We start from the raw sequence: 19,764 nt of genomic DNA, 5'->3' as shown, positions 1-19,764 counted from the left end.
CTCTAGCAGCTGTGGACATGATGCACTGGGGACGTTTTACGTTTCCACAATTGTTCACAACCCAGAAGCTGAACTCAGGAGAGTGTGCAGACGTTTTATATACGTCTCAGTACATCTTCCTCTGCACTCCTCTCTTTCAGTCTCAGCACTGTTATTATGGAAAACAAAACGTGCCGTTGCACAGTTGCTACTAATTATTTTCCAACTTATCTGAGGTTTGATCATGTTTAAAATGAATTTGTTTTGATAAAGAGATTTGTTGTGAGAAGCAAGAGAGATGTGGAATGAAAAAAAATGTATGTGCATGAGGGAGGCGTGAAGATGAGATAGAAAATGTTATATATAATATTTGGGGTGAATCATTCAGCATAATGGACAGAGATGAAGGAGGCGAAGAAGTGAGTCCTGGCAGGGTGGAGACTGTGGCCCCTGGTCATATGCAGGTTTCATCATCCAATGCCTCCTGCTCCTCATCACAATCATAGTACCTTGTATCATTTCAGTACGTCATGTCCATAGCCCACTTGACTGCTGTGATGACCCATTCACAGTCAGTTGACTTTACACACTCTGACTTTCTCACCTGTCCACTTACAACACATTAAATATTTGATAATATTCAGGCTCAGTCGAATGTCCTCATCAAACTTTCAGAAAGGTTTGTCTTTTGCACCACCTAGCGTCAACTGGCGGAACCACAGAGAACAGGCATTTGAAACGTTTTAATTTATTTACAGCTTCATGCATGAAAACACATGTCACACTTTAGATGCTGGGCAGTGATGGAAAGTCTTTCTAAAGTGTTTGGGAACATTCACCATGGCAACCGTCATATATATATATATAAACAGAACATTTTTATAGACACATTATCACTCCAAACAAGATCACCTCGAAAGACATGACTCCTCTTCTGTAAGGTGCGTGAGGTTTTAATGCATGAAAATGTAAAGTGTCTCTTCTGTTTTGTTAAAATTGCAAACCTATAACAAACTCCCCCAAAACGCAGTGACAGCAGAGCGACGTCATAAATAAACACAATAGGATATTAGCAGAGTGCAGACACGTATGTAGCCGATCTGTCAGATTATTCCTATTACAACACAAACAAAACCTCTACGACAGAACTCAGCTTTTCTGTCTATGCTGCATGAGACGCTGTGGATCTTCACCAAACAGGGAATGAGCAGTGGTTGAAGCTGGAACACACTCAGGAAAGCTGAACGACAGATCTGAACCTCAGCAGTGGTTTCCACTCAACTCTATCAGGGACTTAAAACTTACAAAAGTGGTTACTGAGTGCAGTCGCTAAACTTGGCCACACAAAGTCATCAGATGTTTTACAAAAGTGGTTTAGTAACGCTGTTAGTTTGTGTCGTCGAGGCTTCAAGTGGATGTAAAAACGCCTGTCTTCTGAAGATTAATTTGAAATTCTACTGAAATGACTTCTAAACTTGAGCTGGCTGTCACCTCTAAAATGCATCATCCCCGCTCTTCAGTAGGATCCACTTAACACCCAGAAACGTTCCAGGGTTTCTGAGAGCACAGCAAAGGTTTCAGAAAGAGCCGACCGCTTTCCTCTTCTTACTGGTAGACCTGGACGTGTCCGTGCAAGGAGGTGGTGTTTCCCCCGCAGTCCACATACTGGTACATCTCCTGGGAGACCTGCTCCGTGTGGCCGAAGTACGTCGTGGTCACCGTCACCCTGAAACACAGCTCAGGGTCATGCTCTTACCTTGCCACACCGCCACACACTATATGAACTCTGAAAAGAGGAAGTCTGGGACCGTGCACTGACTTTGAGCAACATGAAGGGAACCAAGTGAAACATATGGCAGGCAGCTCTGGTCACAGCTCTCTGCTGATCAACTGCTACTGTGGGAAGCATCTTAACTGATCAGCAGACGAAGGACAGTTGAGGAGTCTTGTGACAGTCAGGAGCGCCATGTTTGTCCTCAGGCTCACACACCAATCACGTGTGTTTGTAGAAGTCATCGTGGGCTTGTTGGTGAGCCAGCAGGACGTTTCACTCGACGACAACACTGCTTTGCTGTGTCAGAGCAGAGCCAGCATGACTCACCGGCCACCGGCTGTTTATGTGCGCCTCGCTGTGGCTAACTCACCACTCTCCCCCCGGGGCGGCTAGAAAACACATTAACTGGATTTCTCTGCGCCTGCTATCGCCAGGTTTGGGGGGATACTGTGGGCTCTCTATACTGAGACACAATCCCTCTCTCCAGATGCCTCCAGGCCCACATTGTTGACAAGTGAAAGTGCTGATGAACATAAGGCTGCCGGTGCAACGGCAGCAGTTCAGCCAAATCTGACGGGAAAACAGAGTTTGTGAATGAAGACTACTTTGGCCTCAGAAGCCTCTCAACACCCAGACAGGTGTGGATCTGAGCCTGGAAAGTGTGAGCAGGGTCCGGTGTTGAGACCAAGTGGATGATTCTGCGACTGCTCTGGTGGGGAAGCATCACCCTTGTGGGAACAACTCCCTCGTGAAGTCAGCCGTACATCCAGAGCCATGAAACGGTTAGGCTGGATCTTTATTGCAGTACCGAGTGTGTGGTGTTGTGGTCATCTACACACACAAAAACGTCCCTTTCACCACTCTCAATAACGCCCGGTGACGTCACCAACGGCACAGCATGTTTCAGTGTGTCAGTCAATCTCAAAAACCTGGGGGCCCCACAGAGACCAGTCAGACCGTCTTTGCGCCATAGGTTTAACAGAAGTGAGACCATCACGGCCACTAGAGGGCACCCTGACCCTGAACAATGTGTCAGTCTGTGACTGAGCTTCAGAGATTGACTGGAACGTTAGAAAGAAAGTGGACTCACTGCATCATCACCACCATGTTGTGCACCTTGATCGTGGGCAGGGTGCAGTAGTTGCTGGAAAAGACACCAGGATGATCAGCGACACACACGTGGTCATGTTCTGCTGATGCGGTAGAGTCACTTACAACATGTAGCTCATCTCGTCAGCGATGGTCGTTGGGACTGTGTAGTCGATCTGTCGGAAAACAAGGCATGAGGAGACCACACGGACTGCGATCTCACTAACAAAGCGCAAGAAGGAAGTGATCTGGTCCAGGAGATTTCTGGCTACATTTAGCATCCTGAAGTGAAGTTGCTACCTGTCGCTCGTCCAGAGGTATGATGACGGTGCTGTTGTTCAGCTTGGTCTTGCCGATCACCGTCCTGGCGAACTGAACTTGGGCTGTGATGTTGGTCACCGATATGGCGTAGTAGTTATTGTTGGTGATGTTGAGCGTGTTCTGTGGAGGCGCAGACACAGTGTTGTGGAGCAGAACAACAGACCTGACAGTCAGCATCATGAACTAATGTGGATCCAGCTGCAGAGAGCTCAACTGAAAAAAGCTGTGTGACCTTCAGTACAGTGATGAGGAAAGTTAAGACTTTGAGCTTTCATCTTATCACCTCAAGGTGATAAGACCTCGTCTGTTTGTTTACTCCACGTGTCTACAAGCTCTATTTATCAGATCAAGACCGACACTGGTCGGCGTTACCTTGAAATGAGATGTTATGAACGCAGTGATGACACACTCCAGTCAGTCTTACTGTGATGTTGAGATAGACGATCTGCTTGTCCTGGTCGTAGGAGACGTAAGCTGACTTCACTCCCACATAGGAGACGTCAATGGAGCGCGGGAAAAGGAAGAACACGGCCAGACCAGAAAGCAACAGGCAGACTGCCACTGATATTGTAACGTAGAGCTTCCTGCAAGGACAAGGGAAAAGTACTGACATCCATTGACGGCCGCCAAATCAGTTTCATCATCAGACGGACAGACAGAAAACGTGCGTCAGCGGAAACTTACGTTCTGCTTGGTCGCAGTCTTTGGTCGCTGTATGGAATCAGCGCAACCAGCTGGTTCTCTTGACCTGACAGAAAACGAGAAGTTAGGTTGCAGCAACAGAATGAGAGTCGTCAGTTTGGGCTCGCTTGCTTGCTCGACTCCTAATTTGAGGAAATGGGGGAGAAAAGTGCACTTTGGGCTAGAGATTGTTGTCAAGAATAATGTCATTTGTTCCCTGGCTAGAGCCCACACAGAAGATCGGCTCCAAATGTCTGGTCAGGTGACTCACAATCTTCTGCATAAAGGGAGGAGCTAAGCTTCTTGGAGCTCTTTCAGTAAAGCCTCTACATGTTGGTAAGAGGCCAAAGTTCCTCAAATGTAGAGGTTCTTCACACAGTCTCCAAGCGAGTATAGAACTGACTGAAGATGGTCTCCATACCTCGGGGGATTCGGCCAGTGCCCTGGCAGGTGGGGCACGTCACACTGTCCCGCCCGGTGAACTCCACGTAGGGAAACTGAGACACGTCTCCGTTCTTCCCCTCCTCATCCGTCTGAGAGTCCTTGTACTCCTCGGTGGTCGTCAGCGCATCCTGACTCTCGTCTTTGTGCTTGGCCAAGAGTGACTGGGACTTGCCCATGACTGCAGCTGTCTGCGTGCGGAATAGAAGCACAGCGTGTGAGCGCAGGGGAAGTGGTGCAGATTGCAGATGAACGTAAAGACCTGGCCAGACTCCAGGTGACGCTTCGCTCCCACAGCCAAACTTAATAGTCCACAACTTGTTCACCTGAGTGGAGAGAGCTGTCGTCTTTTATCAATTTCATCCAGCGTTCTTCTTCATGTGCCGTGCGTGAGCTCAAGCAAGTGTGGCATGAATCATCTGTGACATGTGGGATATTTATCATGAGCTTCCTCTTTTAGGTCTATTATTGATGTCTGGGAGGTTATGGACTAGCTTAAGGCAACACTCGCTAGTACATGAAGTGGAAGTGGCTGATGCTAACACAGCATTCCCAGCTGGGTCAAGTCACGTTACGTTCAACTCGGGACTTGAGCTGAATGGGACATGTAGAAAAGACGGTGGCTCGTCTTTAAACACTGACTCTGTCCAACTACGCTCCACCTCTGAGAAAGATGTAGCAAAGGGAGACCATCTGTTGACCTTCAGAGGCTTGATGCCTTTTCTACAGACACCAGCGCAGACCACAGGGAGAAGAAAGGTCAGAGAGAGAAGTGCTGGTCATTGAGCGTTGCTCTTGAAGCAGTAACAACCAGTTACAGAGCTGTTGTGCCACCACTTGGTGATGTAACCAGCAGTCATGTCGCCAACCAATGCTGTAACCCATGGTGTCTGTGAATGAAGACACGAGTGACAGACTCTGGTCTCCTGTCCCAGTCACTGAGTAAAGCCAGTGTAGTTAATGAACGCTGGCTACGTCTGTGTCACAGTGCAGCAGGATGAATCTATGTTTGGACTCGCAGCAGCCAAAAGGCCATAACTAACTTCTTTAAATGAAAATCACAAGAGTGGGATCTTCATAGAACATATCATTGTTCTCCTGTCAAACAGATGCTGCGGTGCGGCTTGACTTTGTCAGATTCATTCATCTACAACACTTCACATTTGTTGAGTCATGTCCCTGACATCTGTGTAGTGGAGAGGAGCAAATAGCTTCACCAAAGCAGTACTTCTCCTGGCTGCCATCTGTCACATGATCGATGCTAACGCAACAATAAATGCACAACCTTTGCCACACGTTTATTTTAACAGTCATGCAACAAGCCTTTTATTGTGCCATTCATGTTTTCATTACAGACCTTGGTCTGGTCTCTTCGCTTGACCTTTTCCCACGATGGTTTTATTGTTGAATAATTACCTTGGTTAATCGTCAACAGCCCTTTCATTCTGTGACACACCTTCCTAATGGTGATCTCAGATGCGTGACAACTGCAAATTTCATTGACTCGTGTTTGTTTGGATTGAATAACTTCGACACCAGCTTGATCACTGTAGCTGCTGAGAGCCAGGCATGTAGTTTAAAGGTGCTTTTTTTTTGTCAACACAAACTTGTTTGAACATAAACATGCACAGAGTTGTCGTCAGTAATTGCCAGAGCGTGAAACAAGTTTTCTTTTTTATCTTGAGTGCAGAGATGAACAGAACACCATGAGAACATGGCTAATCTGTGGCATCACACTTCTCCCACCTCAGGGGGAAGTCTCATTATGAAGCATTTATGAATTATAATTTGTGGAGCTAGAATACAAGCAAACAAGCTTAAGTCTTACTTTAATGTATTTTTTATTTATTTATTTTACAGAGGAAAAACGTAGTGACCTAGTTTTGGAGTCTGGTGTCAATATTACTTAAAAAACAAAATATAAAATCTTGTATTTTAAAACTATTATTTTTCATCGCTGATTTTAAAAAAAAAATCCAAATAATAACCGCATTCATGCGGCTGAAGACAGAAACAAGAATGAACCCGTGTCAAACGAGCCTAACGAAGTGTCTTCGGATACTCGGTAGATCTTGGTTAAAGCACAAGACAGCTCTCAAAGGTTCTTTCAGATGAGCACAACAAGATGCTCAGAGCCGGGCCTGATGACGCTGTTGGCGGAACCAGGCCGCCATGATGCTGGGCCACACGGCCCGGTACACGACGTCTCCCCGCTACCTCAAACAGCCTCTCAGACACTCACTAGCGCGAAAGTCGTGGTTAAAACTTCACGCTTGGAACCCTCAACTGGGAAACCTGTGGTGTCGTCGAGCCACCTCTTCGACCGCGACACGAACAACACCGAAGAACGACGCGCCGCGCCTCGTTTTTCACTTCGTAAAACATGGAGTCTACGTCTACCACGTCGATCTGAGTGGCGAAGGAAGTAGACGAAGGTTACCTTGGTGGTCTTTTATCCAGAACAGTCTTTAATCAGACGTCGAAGACTGTTGTTATGGTTCGAGGCATCAGCACAGTGACCCGCCCACGCCGCTTCTGGTTGGTCGATCTGAAGTGATTGACAGGAGAGAGAGGTCCACTTAGAGGACGGACTCCGATGTGCGTAACGTCGTTTTAAAATTGCCTTTCTTTCATTTCATTTTACTCCGGTGATTTTTTATCAATCTCATATGAGCAAATGGGGTTTCCATGTGATTCGCATGTTCAGAACATACAGAAAACACACTTGTTTTGATAACGATTTCAGCGTGTATTTGTGTCGCTGAACCAACAATTATCTTAAATAGGAAGAAAGACATCTTATCTCATGAAAAACAACAACAACTTATTCCATGACCTGGGAGCGGCAGTAGCAAAAGAATGTTCGACTCGAAGCATCTGGACCGCAGGGCTTCAGAAGTTGGCTTGCGGTGCCATCACCCTGAACCGGATGTAGGTGCTCACCAATAGCTGTGACTGTGGCTCCAACACACGGTATATCTGTGAGATCTCAGGACAAGTGGCATCAAAAAGAGCCAAACGTTCTGACTGACCGGTGTGTCTTTCAGTCGCCGTGGTTGAGGACCTGAAACTTGACGTTACAAGTTAACGTCGCAGGTGAACAGCAATGCATCGCTCCACCACACGGTGGCAGTGTCCCGCCGTGTGTTATTCAGCAGGTCTTGCCAGTCGATCATGTCGTCACACATGAAGTTGTTCGAGCTGACCCTTGTTTCGTATTGCTGGAGCAGATGAGTTCATTTTCTAATCTAAAACGTGCTGCAATATACAAATATACAGTAACCTTGATACCACATCTGACAGGTCCAAATGACAGCAGTTCACCTCAGCCACATTGTCAAAGGCAGATTTACTTCTTTGCAGGACATAGGTTTTTAATGATGCGTTGTCATGCTGTTTTCCTTTCAGAATGTTTTATGAATCACTTTCAGTGGAGGAAGTACAACAACATTTTCTTGCTGCAGGATTGAGGGTCACCATTGAGAAGAAGGTCACCATCTGAGGTTTCCTGCAAGTGTTCTGAAAAAGTCTCTCATCTGCGTCTCAGTGAGTTGTTCACTTGAGTTGAGCGTGCAGAGTGACACTGCGAAACATTCTGTTCAGTTTCAGAGCATGAAGGTCGCAGTCTTTGTTGTTGAAGTGGGGGGAAAAGCAGCATCACTTAAAAGGCATGGTCATTTGCTGGATGGATCTGAATGATGCTTTTAAGAGAAATGATGCTCTGTCGGCTGTGACTCTGGAGACACTGGAGAGGTTTGCAGTCGGCTATGAAGCTCCATCCAGTCCAAGACCATGGTTCTCAGTGGGAAGAGAGGGGGGACATCCTGTTCCCAGGCCAGGTGGCGGAGTTTATCTTGAGATCTTGTTCTTTGTCTAGCGAGGGAAGGATGGGGATGGACAGACAGACCAATGAAGGTCTTCAGTTGTGAGGACTGAGTGTCCATCTGTTGAGGTGAAGAAAAAGATTTGTACTCTGAACTGTGATCGCTAGATGTGTAATGGCTGAAAGATGAAGATCACAGATACCACCAACTGATGGACACTCAGTCCACAGATCGGTGTTTGGACTCATCCAGGACAGAATCAGTATAGAACCCAACCTTTTGTCAGCAGGAGTTTTTGGCAAATGTACCTGCCCTGTCTGAATTTTGTAAAGATTTCCAGGTCAATAAGCATGTTCTTGTGACAATCTGACTGGAGATGGCAGTGTTGGTTGGTCAGCAAACAGGAGATCAATCAGAGCTGACCTGAAGGGGGCAGCAACAGTACTCTCCTGTTCTGAACCAGGCTGTTCATCCAAATCCCATTTTAGTAAAGTGACTGGTAACATTTGTAACTGCTGTAACATGTCAGTCTGGACAAGAGTTCAATTGAAAGTGCTGTCACTTTTGGACTCAGTGTTGCCACTGCACTTTCTATCAACCCCAGAATCCCACCGTCCCTGCAGCCGCTCCGTCCTGTTGTACCGAGCGAAGCTAATTCGTTTTGAATCTCTGCGAGGCATACAAAAACAAGCCAGTCAGAGGAGGCTCCTTCAGAGCAGTCTGGTCTGCTGTATGAGGGAACTGCCTGCGTGTCCCCGATAAGAGGGCCCGAGTCCTGAAAACACGACAGGCCTCTTCAGGTGTCAGCACTTCAAACTTGTCTGGTGGCTTCAGAGGCAATGTGTGAAAATGTATATTGCTGAGGTGAAGTGGACGATATTCACTTGCCCTCACTTCAATGTGTCAACTTGTCTGGGGCTGGAAAATATGAAAGAAAGCGGCGACTTGGAGGATTTCACATCAGTGGCGTACACTGAATATTTAATTGGTTTCTTCCCTGGGTATATTACTTCAATTTAACGCATTGCAGCGAAGAGTAAGTGGAGTAATCGACTTAATCAAACGTATGATGGCATATAGAGCTGCAGTTTATTAGAAAATTACTGAGCTCCAGTGAGAGCGCGGGTCAGCAGCTGCGGGGGTATAGTTCTGTCATAATGGATGTGTGTCGAAGATGAGAGATGAGTGTTGAATAGAAAGAATAACTCCAATATTTATGAACTGAAACTCATCCTTGAAGTCAGTATCAAAGGAATTCAACCTGGCATACCATCGTCTGAGTTGTTCCGCTCAAGTGTTCTGGGTCAACTAGTGCACGGTAGCGGACATTGTGACCACAGAGCATCCTTGCCTGATCCAGACAATGTTAGTACTGTTGTATTTATGAATCAAATCTCGTAAAATACTGATGCAGAGTAATCAACAGAGACTGTCTTTAGCTGCGTTCCGTTTAATATTAACACAAAACATTGTCTGCACATGTAAACAATAGCAAATGAACACTGAATAAATGTGAAAAAAGCATGGAGAATTTCCATCACAGGATTTATGTGCAGCTTGGGGTCTCATCCCAATAATTATCATAAAGTGGGATTACTCGACGTGAAGTGACGTTGTTAGCTGGGGATTCTCAGTCGCCGCAAACGCCACGAGGTGTTAAGAAAACAGAGCTTTCTTAGCGGTTTGACTGAGCGTTAAATGGAATTCCGAACTGGAATTCCTGGAGCCGAACTGCTTGGCTTGGAAGGGAGACACAGAGGAAACCATCGCTAAAAGCTAAATCAGAATGAGTGACTCTTCGTTGAAAGTTTTATATGATTTTCTATTGCATTTCATTGCCTATTTGAATGGGTTATATTCATAACCATTGACCGACGTCTGTCTCATTCTTGCAGAGGTTCATCATTCTTCGCAATCTTCTTGACCACTGTAGCTCTTAGCAACTTAGCTGCCATTTGATAATGAAATAAAAATGAATATGCTTCGCTACTTTCTCAGTGTTCCAGACCAATTCTCCATTTTTTTTTGTTCCACAATATCTTCAGTGGCGGTCTGGAAAGCTAAGATAGCCAAGAAAAATACACTTTTTTTGGTCTCCATAGAAGGCCAGAATCTGAGGTTTGTTCCGGAACTGGTGTCGGAAGAAGAGTGGCCACAGAAATAATTTGCCGTTATGTATACTCTTTGTTTTACTCGTCGCACAAGTCAGTAGAGGAGACCCAGCGGAGAATGGACTCAGGGTTTCGACTTGGCAGGATGTAATACTTCCCCACTCTCGCCACTGGCAGCGCTGGGACACTTCAGGGACCAGACACTGACCACAGCAGGAATTCTGTCAAATACTTCTAAGCAGATCCGTCACGCTCTGCCTCGTTGTTGCGGTGTACTGACCCATGTTTGAACTCTGACCAGCAGTGTGCTCACGTGTCCTGCTCTGACAGGAACCCTGGCTCGGGTTCAGCCCTCAGATTCAAGAAAACTGAAAACGGACTAAGAGAAATCGTTTTTTTATTTAGAAAACAGACGAAGCCTGAGTCTGATGAATTCCTCCTGGAATAGAATCGGATGCTCTATTTAAAAAGCACTCGACTTGGAGCGAAAATATCAGAGGGATTCACAAAGAGGGCGAGATGGTAAATAAGTGGAGATGAAAGAAGTGTCTCACTAATTCAGCTCATTTATTTCCATATCTGCCCACTCCTCTACATTCTCTGCTTCTAAGACAAAAACTCCTGCAGATGCTTTTCTGTTTTCTTAAATTCACTGCATCTAATTAGGTTCCTGTGCTGGGTTGATTACCTCTCTGGTCATGTGGAGAACATGGCATCAATCTCACTTTTAGAAGAACTATTGGTCTCCTCTTCCTTCCTAGACTTTAGACTGACTGAGGAGTCGGGTCTACTGAGTCAGAATGAGGATCATCATTGTTAGACTCAACAAATTCATTAAACACATAACAAAATTCATATGACTGTAGCTGACGACAGTGTTTCCTTATTTTAGGAACAGTCACTCGTCAAACCTGGTGACTCAAATGTGTTGAATTCAAGAGTCTGTGAAGCTGAATGCTTCGTATGTCCAGCAACTCTGCACGTCAGGTGCCTGCCAAGTCTGGTCCAATTTTAGCACTGAGGTGACTAGCTCAGATGACAGTGCCTTAATATATCTGTTTTCTTTCCGTAGCTTTAACAGACTGAAAAGTTTTTGGAAAGAAACTGGATCCACCAACATCGTGCTTATGCTAGTCCAAGCTAGACTTGAGTCAGATACCATTCCAGTTGAGGTTTATCAGGTCATTCTAGGTGTCATTTGGTGGCCGATATGATTGCGCATGCACATTGGTTAATGTGACAGGTCTCTGATAAAGTGGTGGTTCCTAGTCATTGGGAAATGACTCATGGGTAACTGCACTGGTAAATGTGTGTGTATTGACACGCAGTAGTGAATTAGGTGAGAGATTTGAGGCAGGTGGTCATTATGTTTTGGCTGATAGCTGTTTGCTGTGGCAAATGGAACATGAAGGCGAAGCTTCAATGGCGTCCCGCCGAGAGGATGTGCACTGTGTTAAGACGTCTGCTAGTCAGAGACTCTTTATTTACATATTAGCACACGAGCTCCCCTGCAGACCTGCGCCGGTGCAGTCGGGGAACAGACACGCGCACTGTCTCCTCTGGCAAAAGCCTTTGAACGAGAAGACGAGCAATACACGATCAGGCCTGAACAACAATTCCATCAAGAAGTGCTGCCACTCTTACTTACATTAAAGGAGCTTAAAATAGCGTCGCTGGCAACTTTTCTCCGTCTGAGAGACGATCTGGTGTGAGAACAGCAAATCGGTCGTGGCAGTCTGCAGACTAATCTCCTTGATCACTTGTACATTTACCAAATTGCAGCATAATCAGGTAGCAGGAGAGATGGAGTGCAGCTGGTTGGACAGAGAGTCAGTTGAACGTTCCTGCACCTGATAAGAGGGATGGATGAGGTTTTAATGGCCTTTCAGTCTCTGCAGTCCGTTCTGGGGTTTGCCAGAGTCGTCATTGGAGTGTTCCTCAACTCATTTGAATCCTGGCCTGGATGTTGGAGGATTCCTCAAGGCCTTCCAGCTCTCCACACCAAAGTTTGGAATGTAAATTGTGGACCTTTTTGGAATATAAATCCCTTACACACATTCAACTGTTGAACAGCAGTAGAAAGGCATCAGTGGTTCTACTGTGAGTCTCTCCAGGATGACTGAGGCCCCGTGAGATGAAGTTGGTCACACCTGCTCAAGTTCTGTGATGGAGAGACGTTTGGACAACGCAAGTCTCTGGCTCTGCGACTTTCACATAACAATGATGTCATGGCCCCGTCCCTCTCCCAGAAAGTTATCACTCCACAACAATAACGGCAGATGAGAGAAGTCCTCACACAGTAACTAAGCTCCTCTTTCATTACAATAGGCAGCAAACAATTGTTGCCAACGCAGACTGCAGCGGATAAAACATTTGGAAGTGTGTCCACGCCAAAGTCTATTTTCACGTCCAGTTGTAACACTACTGTATCATAGAGCTTCACATTGTGCGTCAGCCATACAGCCGTTTATTACAAAGGCAAATACAGGCAAGGCATTTGTACCACATCAATCTTGGTGGATTTGTAAGGCAGGGAAACAGAAGGGATAGGAAAGGATGTGGACAGGTCCTGAGCTAAAACACCCTGTGCTTTTGTTCTGTCTGTCACTACAAACACGGTGACCGCAAATGAGAGTTGGAATCCAAATCAAGTGGAGAGCTTTTTCTTTTGGCTCATCTCTTTTTTCATGGCGTAAGTTGCTGCAGCGATCTGCCTGTGTGTCTCCATCCTCTCCTCACCATACCCTGAGATGCTTGAAGTCCTCCACCTATTCTCCAACCTGGACAGGGAGGAAGGCTTTTCAGCGCAGTTTTGTCATCTATATCAACCTGTGCAGACATCTCAGTGAATGACTGCTGCCTCGAACTGTCTCCATCACCGCCGCATCACAGACTGCAGTTTACGGCTCATTTTCTACCCCTGCATCGTCAGCAGAGACAGTTAAGATTTGGTCTGACAAACTGTTTTCGTGACGAACCGCTGAACTGACGTACAAACAGCAGGCATATCGACCTGGTTGCGTTTCAGATCAGCGGATTTAACACCTCATGAATTAATTATTGCTGGAAAAAATTCTCAGAATCCGAAAAGTACCCTCAACGGGGGCAACCTCAAGTTTCCATTTTGAAACTGCGAATAATGTGTGAAGCCTGTACGAGCTCATGGGCAACAACATGTCTTCACTTTTGTCTCTGCGAAGACGCATAGCAACGGCACACTGAGGAGCTAATGAGCTTTACACACTCAGACACTTCGACAATCCGAGTGAGGAACACACACACTCATCCACACACACTCACACACTCACACACACACACACACACAGTGTATCCTCAGTGAAACGCACCCCCACACACATGTTCTTGCCTGTCAAATCATATTAATATCAGGTGAGGTTCATTTTTTTTTCTGTCGAGCTGGTTGCCATGGCAGCACTGAGGAAAAATATGGCGCCCTATAGTTCATTCCCACGTCGACAAGCCTGCCGCAGCAGCAGCATTGTAATCACAGATGCTTCCTATCGCCTCCAAACGTGATTAAAAATGCACCAGGAGAAAGTGATATGGACACAAGTGGAACAAGGTCGAGCTTCACACAGTGGGACCTCTTGTAGATGCTCCACCAACAACATGAGCGACACCTCCACCGGGGGGCATGTTAGAAACTGCCAATGACCAAGAAAAGAAAAGGAAGGAAAATGTTTCTGCCAATGAAAACGATCCAGTTAAACTGCTATATTAATGTTCGGTTCCAGGACTAGAACAGTCTTCACAGTTCTTTATTTGAGTGCCCCTAGAACTAGTTTATTGTGAAGAATGTAAAATGAAATTAGAAGAAAATGTGTTAAAAACATTCATCATTTTAGAATTGTATATGAGTTGAAGAGAAAGGGCAGATAAAACTGAAAAAGCTGAAGGTGTATGTATGAAATGAGATGTTCATTATGATGTTTTAAAACATTATTAATGAAAATTACTTTCTAACCTTCATTTTTTAATCTACCTGACTTTTGGAGGTTTTAAAATGTGATTCACTTCTTGGCTCGGTGGTGTCTCCTCGTAAGATAGATTGGCAGCTTCACACCAACGATAAAAATATTGGCAGGATGGTACGCCCTGTCGCAACGTCTGCCAAATAAGAGAAGAGAATAAACGGCAGGCTGTTTTTAAAGAGATTAAGATGCGAGATGGGAGACATTGAGTTGAAGAACCCAAAATCATGTTGGTGGTTATTAATTCAGTTTAATGGATGAGATTCTGGGACGGCGATGTTAACTAGCGTTCCCAGCACTGCGCTCACCGTCTGCCGTCATTCTCTTACAACTTGAGGAGTCAGGGTCCAACAGAGTGTCCGGTAGTTGTGTAGGTGCTGTTCACAACTCCAGACTCACAGAGCATTCTCTGCTTTTTGTTTTATCACGTGTCAACCAGAGTGGCGCCAGTGCAGCGAGGGGCATAGCTTTGAATTCTGGGTCGAGTCACTGACGTGGAGTCGTGATACAAGACCTCCGTGTGTGCAATATCTTCCTCATATCCAGGGGCAGCACTGAAGGTGAAGTCACCCAGAGTTAGGTGTCTCATGCTGCACAATTCATCTGTTTGCACAGAAAGAGGGAGGAATATTAACGGTCATTTGAGTAATTTCTGGAGGACTCTCAGGAAAGTGGTCTGATTCTGAAAAGACAACAGGAACAGTGTTGGATCTGTCTCCTCACAACCCCTGTTCGCCGGATGGTTCCGGCAGCCAGCTTAAGTAAATCCAACCCTTCCTTCACGCTTGTCACTCTGTTTGCTAGGCGATTGCGACAATAGGTGTGGGCCGGACCGCCGCCGAGCTCTTTATCGCCGTGCAGTGAAAGACGCAGTGAACAGCGGAGTCATGTGGAGGTGGAGATTTGGCAAGTGGGTCGTATTTGTATTCGCTCCATGAGAATTTCCACTGACTTGTCAGAGCGACCGCTAAAAGCTTCACTATCTGACCTCGTTCTGCTTCACTCTCTTCTCCGTCGCTCCTGATCAACACTGACCCACATTTACGACGGGTTTGGTTGGTCTTCAGCGCGGACTGGAAGTCACTGACGCAAACCCGGAGTGGTTATTAGCAGAAAGGTCATCCGCCGCCACCACAACAATGGCGTGTCAATAATGAAAATATGTGGGTGTGGCATGAGGGGGTCTTCAACAATAGCCTCCCTGCGCCTCCCTGCTCCTGCCTTTCCTCTGGGGGACAAAGTAGAGCCCTGCTGAGGACCTGCTTCGGCTTCCAGAATGGAGATAAAGAGAGCTGGAGATCCCTGGCGGCCCGAGCATCTGCCATGACCCATCTGCTGAGGGATGGCTGACTGTGGATGATGGCCTTTTTTTGCCAGGTGGACTTTTGGATTGATAGTTGGGTGTTTGGTTGGAATATTTGGGTGCTGGTGGTAAAGACTAGGTTGAGCACCAAGGCCTCAAAAGCCAGGAGCCGTAGGTCTCTCTGTCCTAAGACTTAACAAGTGACCTCTGTGTGAGGACATGAGGGTGGGGTCTGCAGTAAAGCCTTCTTATGGACTCCTCCTCTTGATCCATGGCCCACTTTCACTCAGCTTACCGAGCGCTTCTGCTCATCTTATAAGTATCTTATGAGTCTAATCAGGTCTCATTATGATCCCATATCTGTTATCTACCGCTCATGGTCATGGTCAGTGGACAAATCCTCCGGAACATCAAGTTTGCTTCTGTGGTCAACTGTTGCCAGGCCACACAGCTGTTCTTGTTGTTGACAAAGAGTCATAAGTCAGAGACAGACCAGTTACTGTCGCAGATGGGAAGCACAACTGACCCAGCAAACGTCGCCCCCCCCCCCCCCCCCTCCCCGCATAACAGACTCCTCACACCCCTCCAAAAATACAAAGATATTTCTTCACTGGAAACACAATTTCCATTATTAATATGTTATTTGTAATGAATTCAGGACACAGTACTGGTCTTCGGAAATGTTTAATTTTAGGAATCATTTTTTATTTAATTATCTTCCAATTATTAAATGATTTGAAGTGGGAAAATAATATTGAAAATTACTAACTTAATTTCATTAGAGGTTTCAAATACTTCCTTTGTTAGTTTAATTTAAAAAAAACACAGTTAATGATTATTAAAATGTGTGTGTTTTTAGTGAAAACGTTTTTCGGTGAGCAATCACATGGCTTTATCTGAGGAATTTAAGAAAAGCCAAATGACTGTGGCAGCGACTGGAGTCAGAAAAGCACTGCAGAGGTTTGTCGTCACGCGCTCAGCTCTAATGTGTGAATCCATCAGCAGGAGATTAAAAAACGGGACGACATTAGCCGCCATCCATTTGTGCTTATTGCAGTCTGGCGGAATCACATCAGCCGCTGCAGATATCGTAGCCGCTCGGATAACCATCCATATCTGCTCTGTTTACACCCCCCTCCGCCCCCACCTCAAGTCAGAGCCTTCGTTCAGCCTCCAGGAGCCCTGATCCGGTTTGCAGGAGACTAGTCCTGTGACCTTTGGCTTGATCCCATTAAGCCATTACTCACCTCATGCTTCCCAAAAGATTCCTGTGAGTGGATTACCCACTGACCAAGGTTGGTGACTGCGCGTCCGGCAGAGAGGCGCCCGGCGCTCCGTCATCATCTTCGTCCTCATGCATCTTGGATAATATCTGACCCGGGCAGGGTTGTTTTGGGTCAAAAGTCAGGCGTCACTGCGTTGATCTCAGGAATGTCATCGCTATATCCATTTAGAAATGGTTCTGTTAAATAATCTTTGGCTCATCCTGCCAGTCAGCGGCAGAGTTTAGTGATTCCGACGTTGAAGACGCACTACAGCAGGCCCGCCACTGAATGCACAAACTGCGATTTGATTTTAGAAGCAGAGCGGCGGTTGGTAATGAAGAGTTAAACCTGCTCCACACTGAGCAACTCATGTCGGCTCTGAGGGTTTCCTCCCTGAGATGATTCAGACCTTATATCAATGTAGGATCTTGTGTTCATGTCATTTAAAAAGGGTTATCGTTTTGAGATGTATCACGTCAAAATAAATAAACCCCAAATAATAATTTCAAATGATAGTTCGGTCAACTCTCTCCCACTGCTGCACGCTATTAGCCATTTGTGGAGTCATTGATGTGCGTATCTAATCCAGTTGGCTCCTCTGATACTTGCCCAGTCAACGTCCGACACAACAAGTCGTGTAATCTTTGAATAAATCCATGTGGATGGACTAGCCCGCTAAGCCTCGGATATCATTTCAAGAGTCAATTTGTAATGTTGTGGGATTAAGCATGGGACCCACCAGTGGATCATAATTTCATCTTTCACTGTCTTCGGAATGCCAGCACTGTGTTTACTGGTAATCTATGTAATCTCCAGATTAATGTAGACCACAGATCAACCACTCTTCTGGATTCAAGTCAGTGGAGTCACGAACAGAAGACTGAATGGATTCAAGATCTGGATTCATTACTGAGTGAGGAGTTCTTCTCTGCCCGTGACTGCAGGGGGCGTGAGTGCTCAGCTCAGCTATACACCACTGTGCTAGCCATCTTTATTGTCAGGAGTTGCTCATTCAGTTTATATTGACAGATCATGGATCACGGAGTCTCTCTTGAATTCCCTGTTTCATGCAGCCAGAGAAAGGCTGGTCGAGTTTCTGACCATGGTTTTGTTTGTTTGCTGGTCCCGCAGCGTCCCCCGGTTGATCTCATTATGTCACAAGCGGTGCATCCAGCGCAGCAGGCTGCGAGCGGCTGAGGAATATTGTGACGTGGAAGTGTCACTATGACATGGTGAGACATTCCCCAGAGACCCAGTTTCTAAGGAACCCTGATGGAAGAGAGCAGGGATGGCGCTGTCAGTGACCTTTGCTTTGTGACTCACGCGGTCACCAGAACAAATCAGAGGAATAATGGCGGCTCCTCGCGATGCCGCAGATAGACTGAACTCCATCTGAGAGTTGTGGCTCTGTGTCATTCTTGTACTCTCCCATGGAACAAGAAGGTGCCACACAGTTTAACAAAGGGAAAATTGGGGTTGTGCCCCTCTGATTCTGGGACTCAGCTTGGCTTTAAATGGACGACCATGCGCTCATTTCCTGTGAGTGTGAGTCGGAAGTTAAACCTGGTCAACACTGTGAGACTCAGGTCTGAAACACTTGTTCGTTGTGAATGTAGCTCAGGAGCCATCTCCACGTTTTGGAGAAGACAATGACCAGATTGAGGAGTGCTGATCCTCATCTGCGTCTCGAGTCGTCTCCTTTGAACTGACACACTGGTCTCTCTCTTCTGCACTGGCACAGCAGCCGTCTGTGAAATTGAGCGTAACTCTGAATCAGACAGTTAATTAACACCCAGATTTAGCGATTAGCCGTGATGATGCTTGGACAAACGTGAACATGACACGAGGACGTGCTCCACAATGTAGGTCCCACGCACGCCTTGCAGTGCAGGCGAGGTGAAGTCGGCTAATTATGATTCCGTCGCAGCTATTTCTTCTCAAGGTTGAGCCGAAGTTGAAAGAGTCTGTTTTGAGGAAGTGGTAGTCCCAGAGGAGCGCTGGGTCCATGAACCTCTATTCACGTTTATGATGGAGTTTATGGCGTATATGTGAGCTTTGCTGACGACTGAGGACAGCGGCGGGAGCCAACACTGTGGAGATGAGAATTTGCCACAAACAAAAATGTTCTAATAAATAAATGAAACAACAAACAAACAATGCATCAAATATTATAAAAGATTTCCACTGAAACTGGGAAAAAATCATTAAGTGGAAAGCAGTTAATGTAAAGTCAATTTGACAATATATTGTTTAATAAAAGAAAACATCAAACACCACCTGTTAACACACACATATATATAAATATATATTATTATTAACATCAAACAACTGAGCATTTTGGGACCTGTTTCATATGGATTAGAACCGATGGCCTTCTGAGCTCTCCTGGCCAAGTATCCTCCTCTAATCATTCCTCTGCCAGAGCGTCTTTGTTTTACGTTCAAATGTCATGGCGATATTTATATCTCCAAAATCAACTGCTGGCATTTTTGATATCCAGCGTCGCTATGACAACAAAGACTCAATCTTCTCTGCTCAGATCCATCCGCTGATATTTAATTTTAGACCCTCAGAGTGGTTCCAGTCTGTTTGAGGGTACATTTCTGAGTGTGACGGATCAGGTCGGTCTCTCTCTGGTGGGCCTGATGCTCAGCGAGGAGGGGACTCACGAGTCATTACAAAGGGTACGCTAATGTGGCGTGTGATGGGCCAAACTCTTAGTTGAGCGTCACACAGCAAGGTGGGACTCGTCTCCTCACTGCTGTAGCCCAGGGATGACTCCTGAAATAGATCTCAGTAGAACAGAGCAACAAACACAGATCCTCAACTGACATAAACTCACACGTGTAGTTGAAAATGAATCGTAATGATTGTATTAAACTGTCGTGCTATCTTTCCAGGGTGTGTCCCACTTGGATCGAGCCCCTCTTACCCTGGTGTACCCAGAGAAAACGGATGGACGCAAAAGACTCCTAATTGAAGAA

At 45.9% G+C, this 19,764-nt stretch overlaps 1 protein-coding gene and 1 long non-coding RNA gene across 2 annotated transcripts in view; one reads left to right on the top strand and one right to left on the bottom strand.

Annotated features, from left to right (window-relative positions):
- The window catches only part of LOC128772130 (uncharacterized), a 21,260-nt gene extending 1,496 nt beyond the window's left edge, over nt 1-19,764 (top strand). The window contains exon 3 of the long non-coding RNA XR_008416707.1: nt 19,681-19,764. This is a non-coding gene — a long non-coding RNA (uncharacterized LOC128772130). The remainder of the gene's footprint in view (nt 1-19,680) is intronic.
- Nucleotides 712-6,833, bottom strand: tmem106ba (transmembrane protein 106Ba). Its single transcript, XM_053888228.1, has 8 exons — nt 6,726-6,833; nt 4,266-4,476; nt 3,848-3,911; nt 3,588-3,747; nt 3,143-3,283; nt 2,969-3,018; nt 2,844-2,897; nt 712-1,705 (listed from the first exon to the last, which is right to left on the bottom strand). Exons 2-8 carry the CDS (start codon nt 4,462-4,464, stop codon nt 1,585-1,587), a joined length of 789 nt encoding a protein of 262 aa, XP_053744203.1. The 5' UTR covers nt 4,465-4,476; nt 6,726-6,833; the 3' UTR covers nt 712-1,584.

This window comes from Synchiropus splendidus, chromosome 15 (assembly GCF_027744825.2).
Source record: "Synchiropus splendidus isolate RoL2022-P1 chromosome 15, RoL_Sspl_1.0, whole genome shotgun sequence".
Taxonomy (NCBI): domain Eukaryota; kingdom Metazoa; phylum Chordata; class Actinopteri; order Syngnathiformes; family Callionymidae; genus Synchiropus; species Synchiropus splendidus.
The sequence above is the reverse complement of the archived record's forward strand: the minus strand, read 5'-3'. Positions and strand labels throughout refer to the sequence as shown.

Excerpts from the sequence above, each read along its gene's own strand:
- tmem106ba (XM_053888228.1), bottom strand. The coding sequence starts at position 4,464 with ATGGGCAAGTCCCAGTCACTCTTGGCCAAGCACAAAGACGAGAGTCAG. Across the intron at positions 3,284-3,587 it reads TCGTCTATCTCAACATCACA|AACACGCTCAACATCACCAA; the intron begins GTAAGACTGACT and ends GCGCCTCCACAG. Across the intron at positions 1,706-2,843 it reads AACATGGTGGTGATGATGCA|GGTGACGGTGACCACGACGT; the intron begins GTGAGTCCACTT and ends GCTGTGTTTCAG.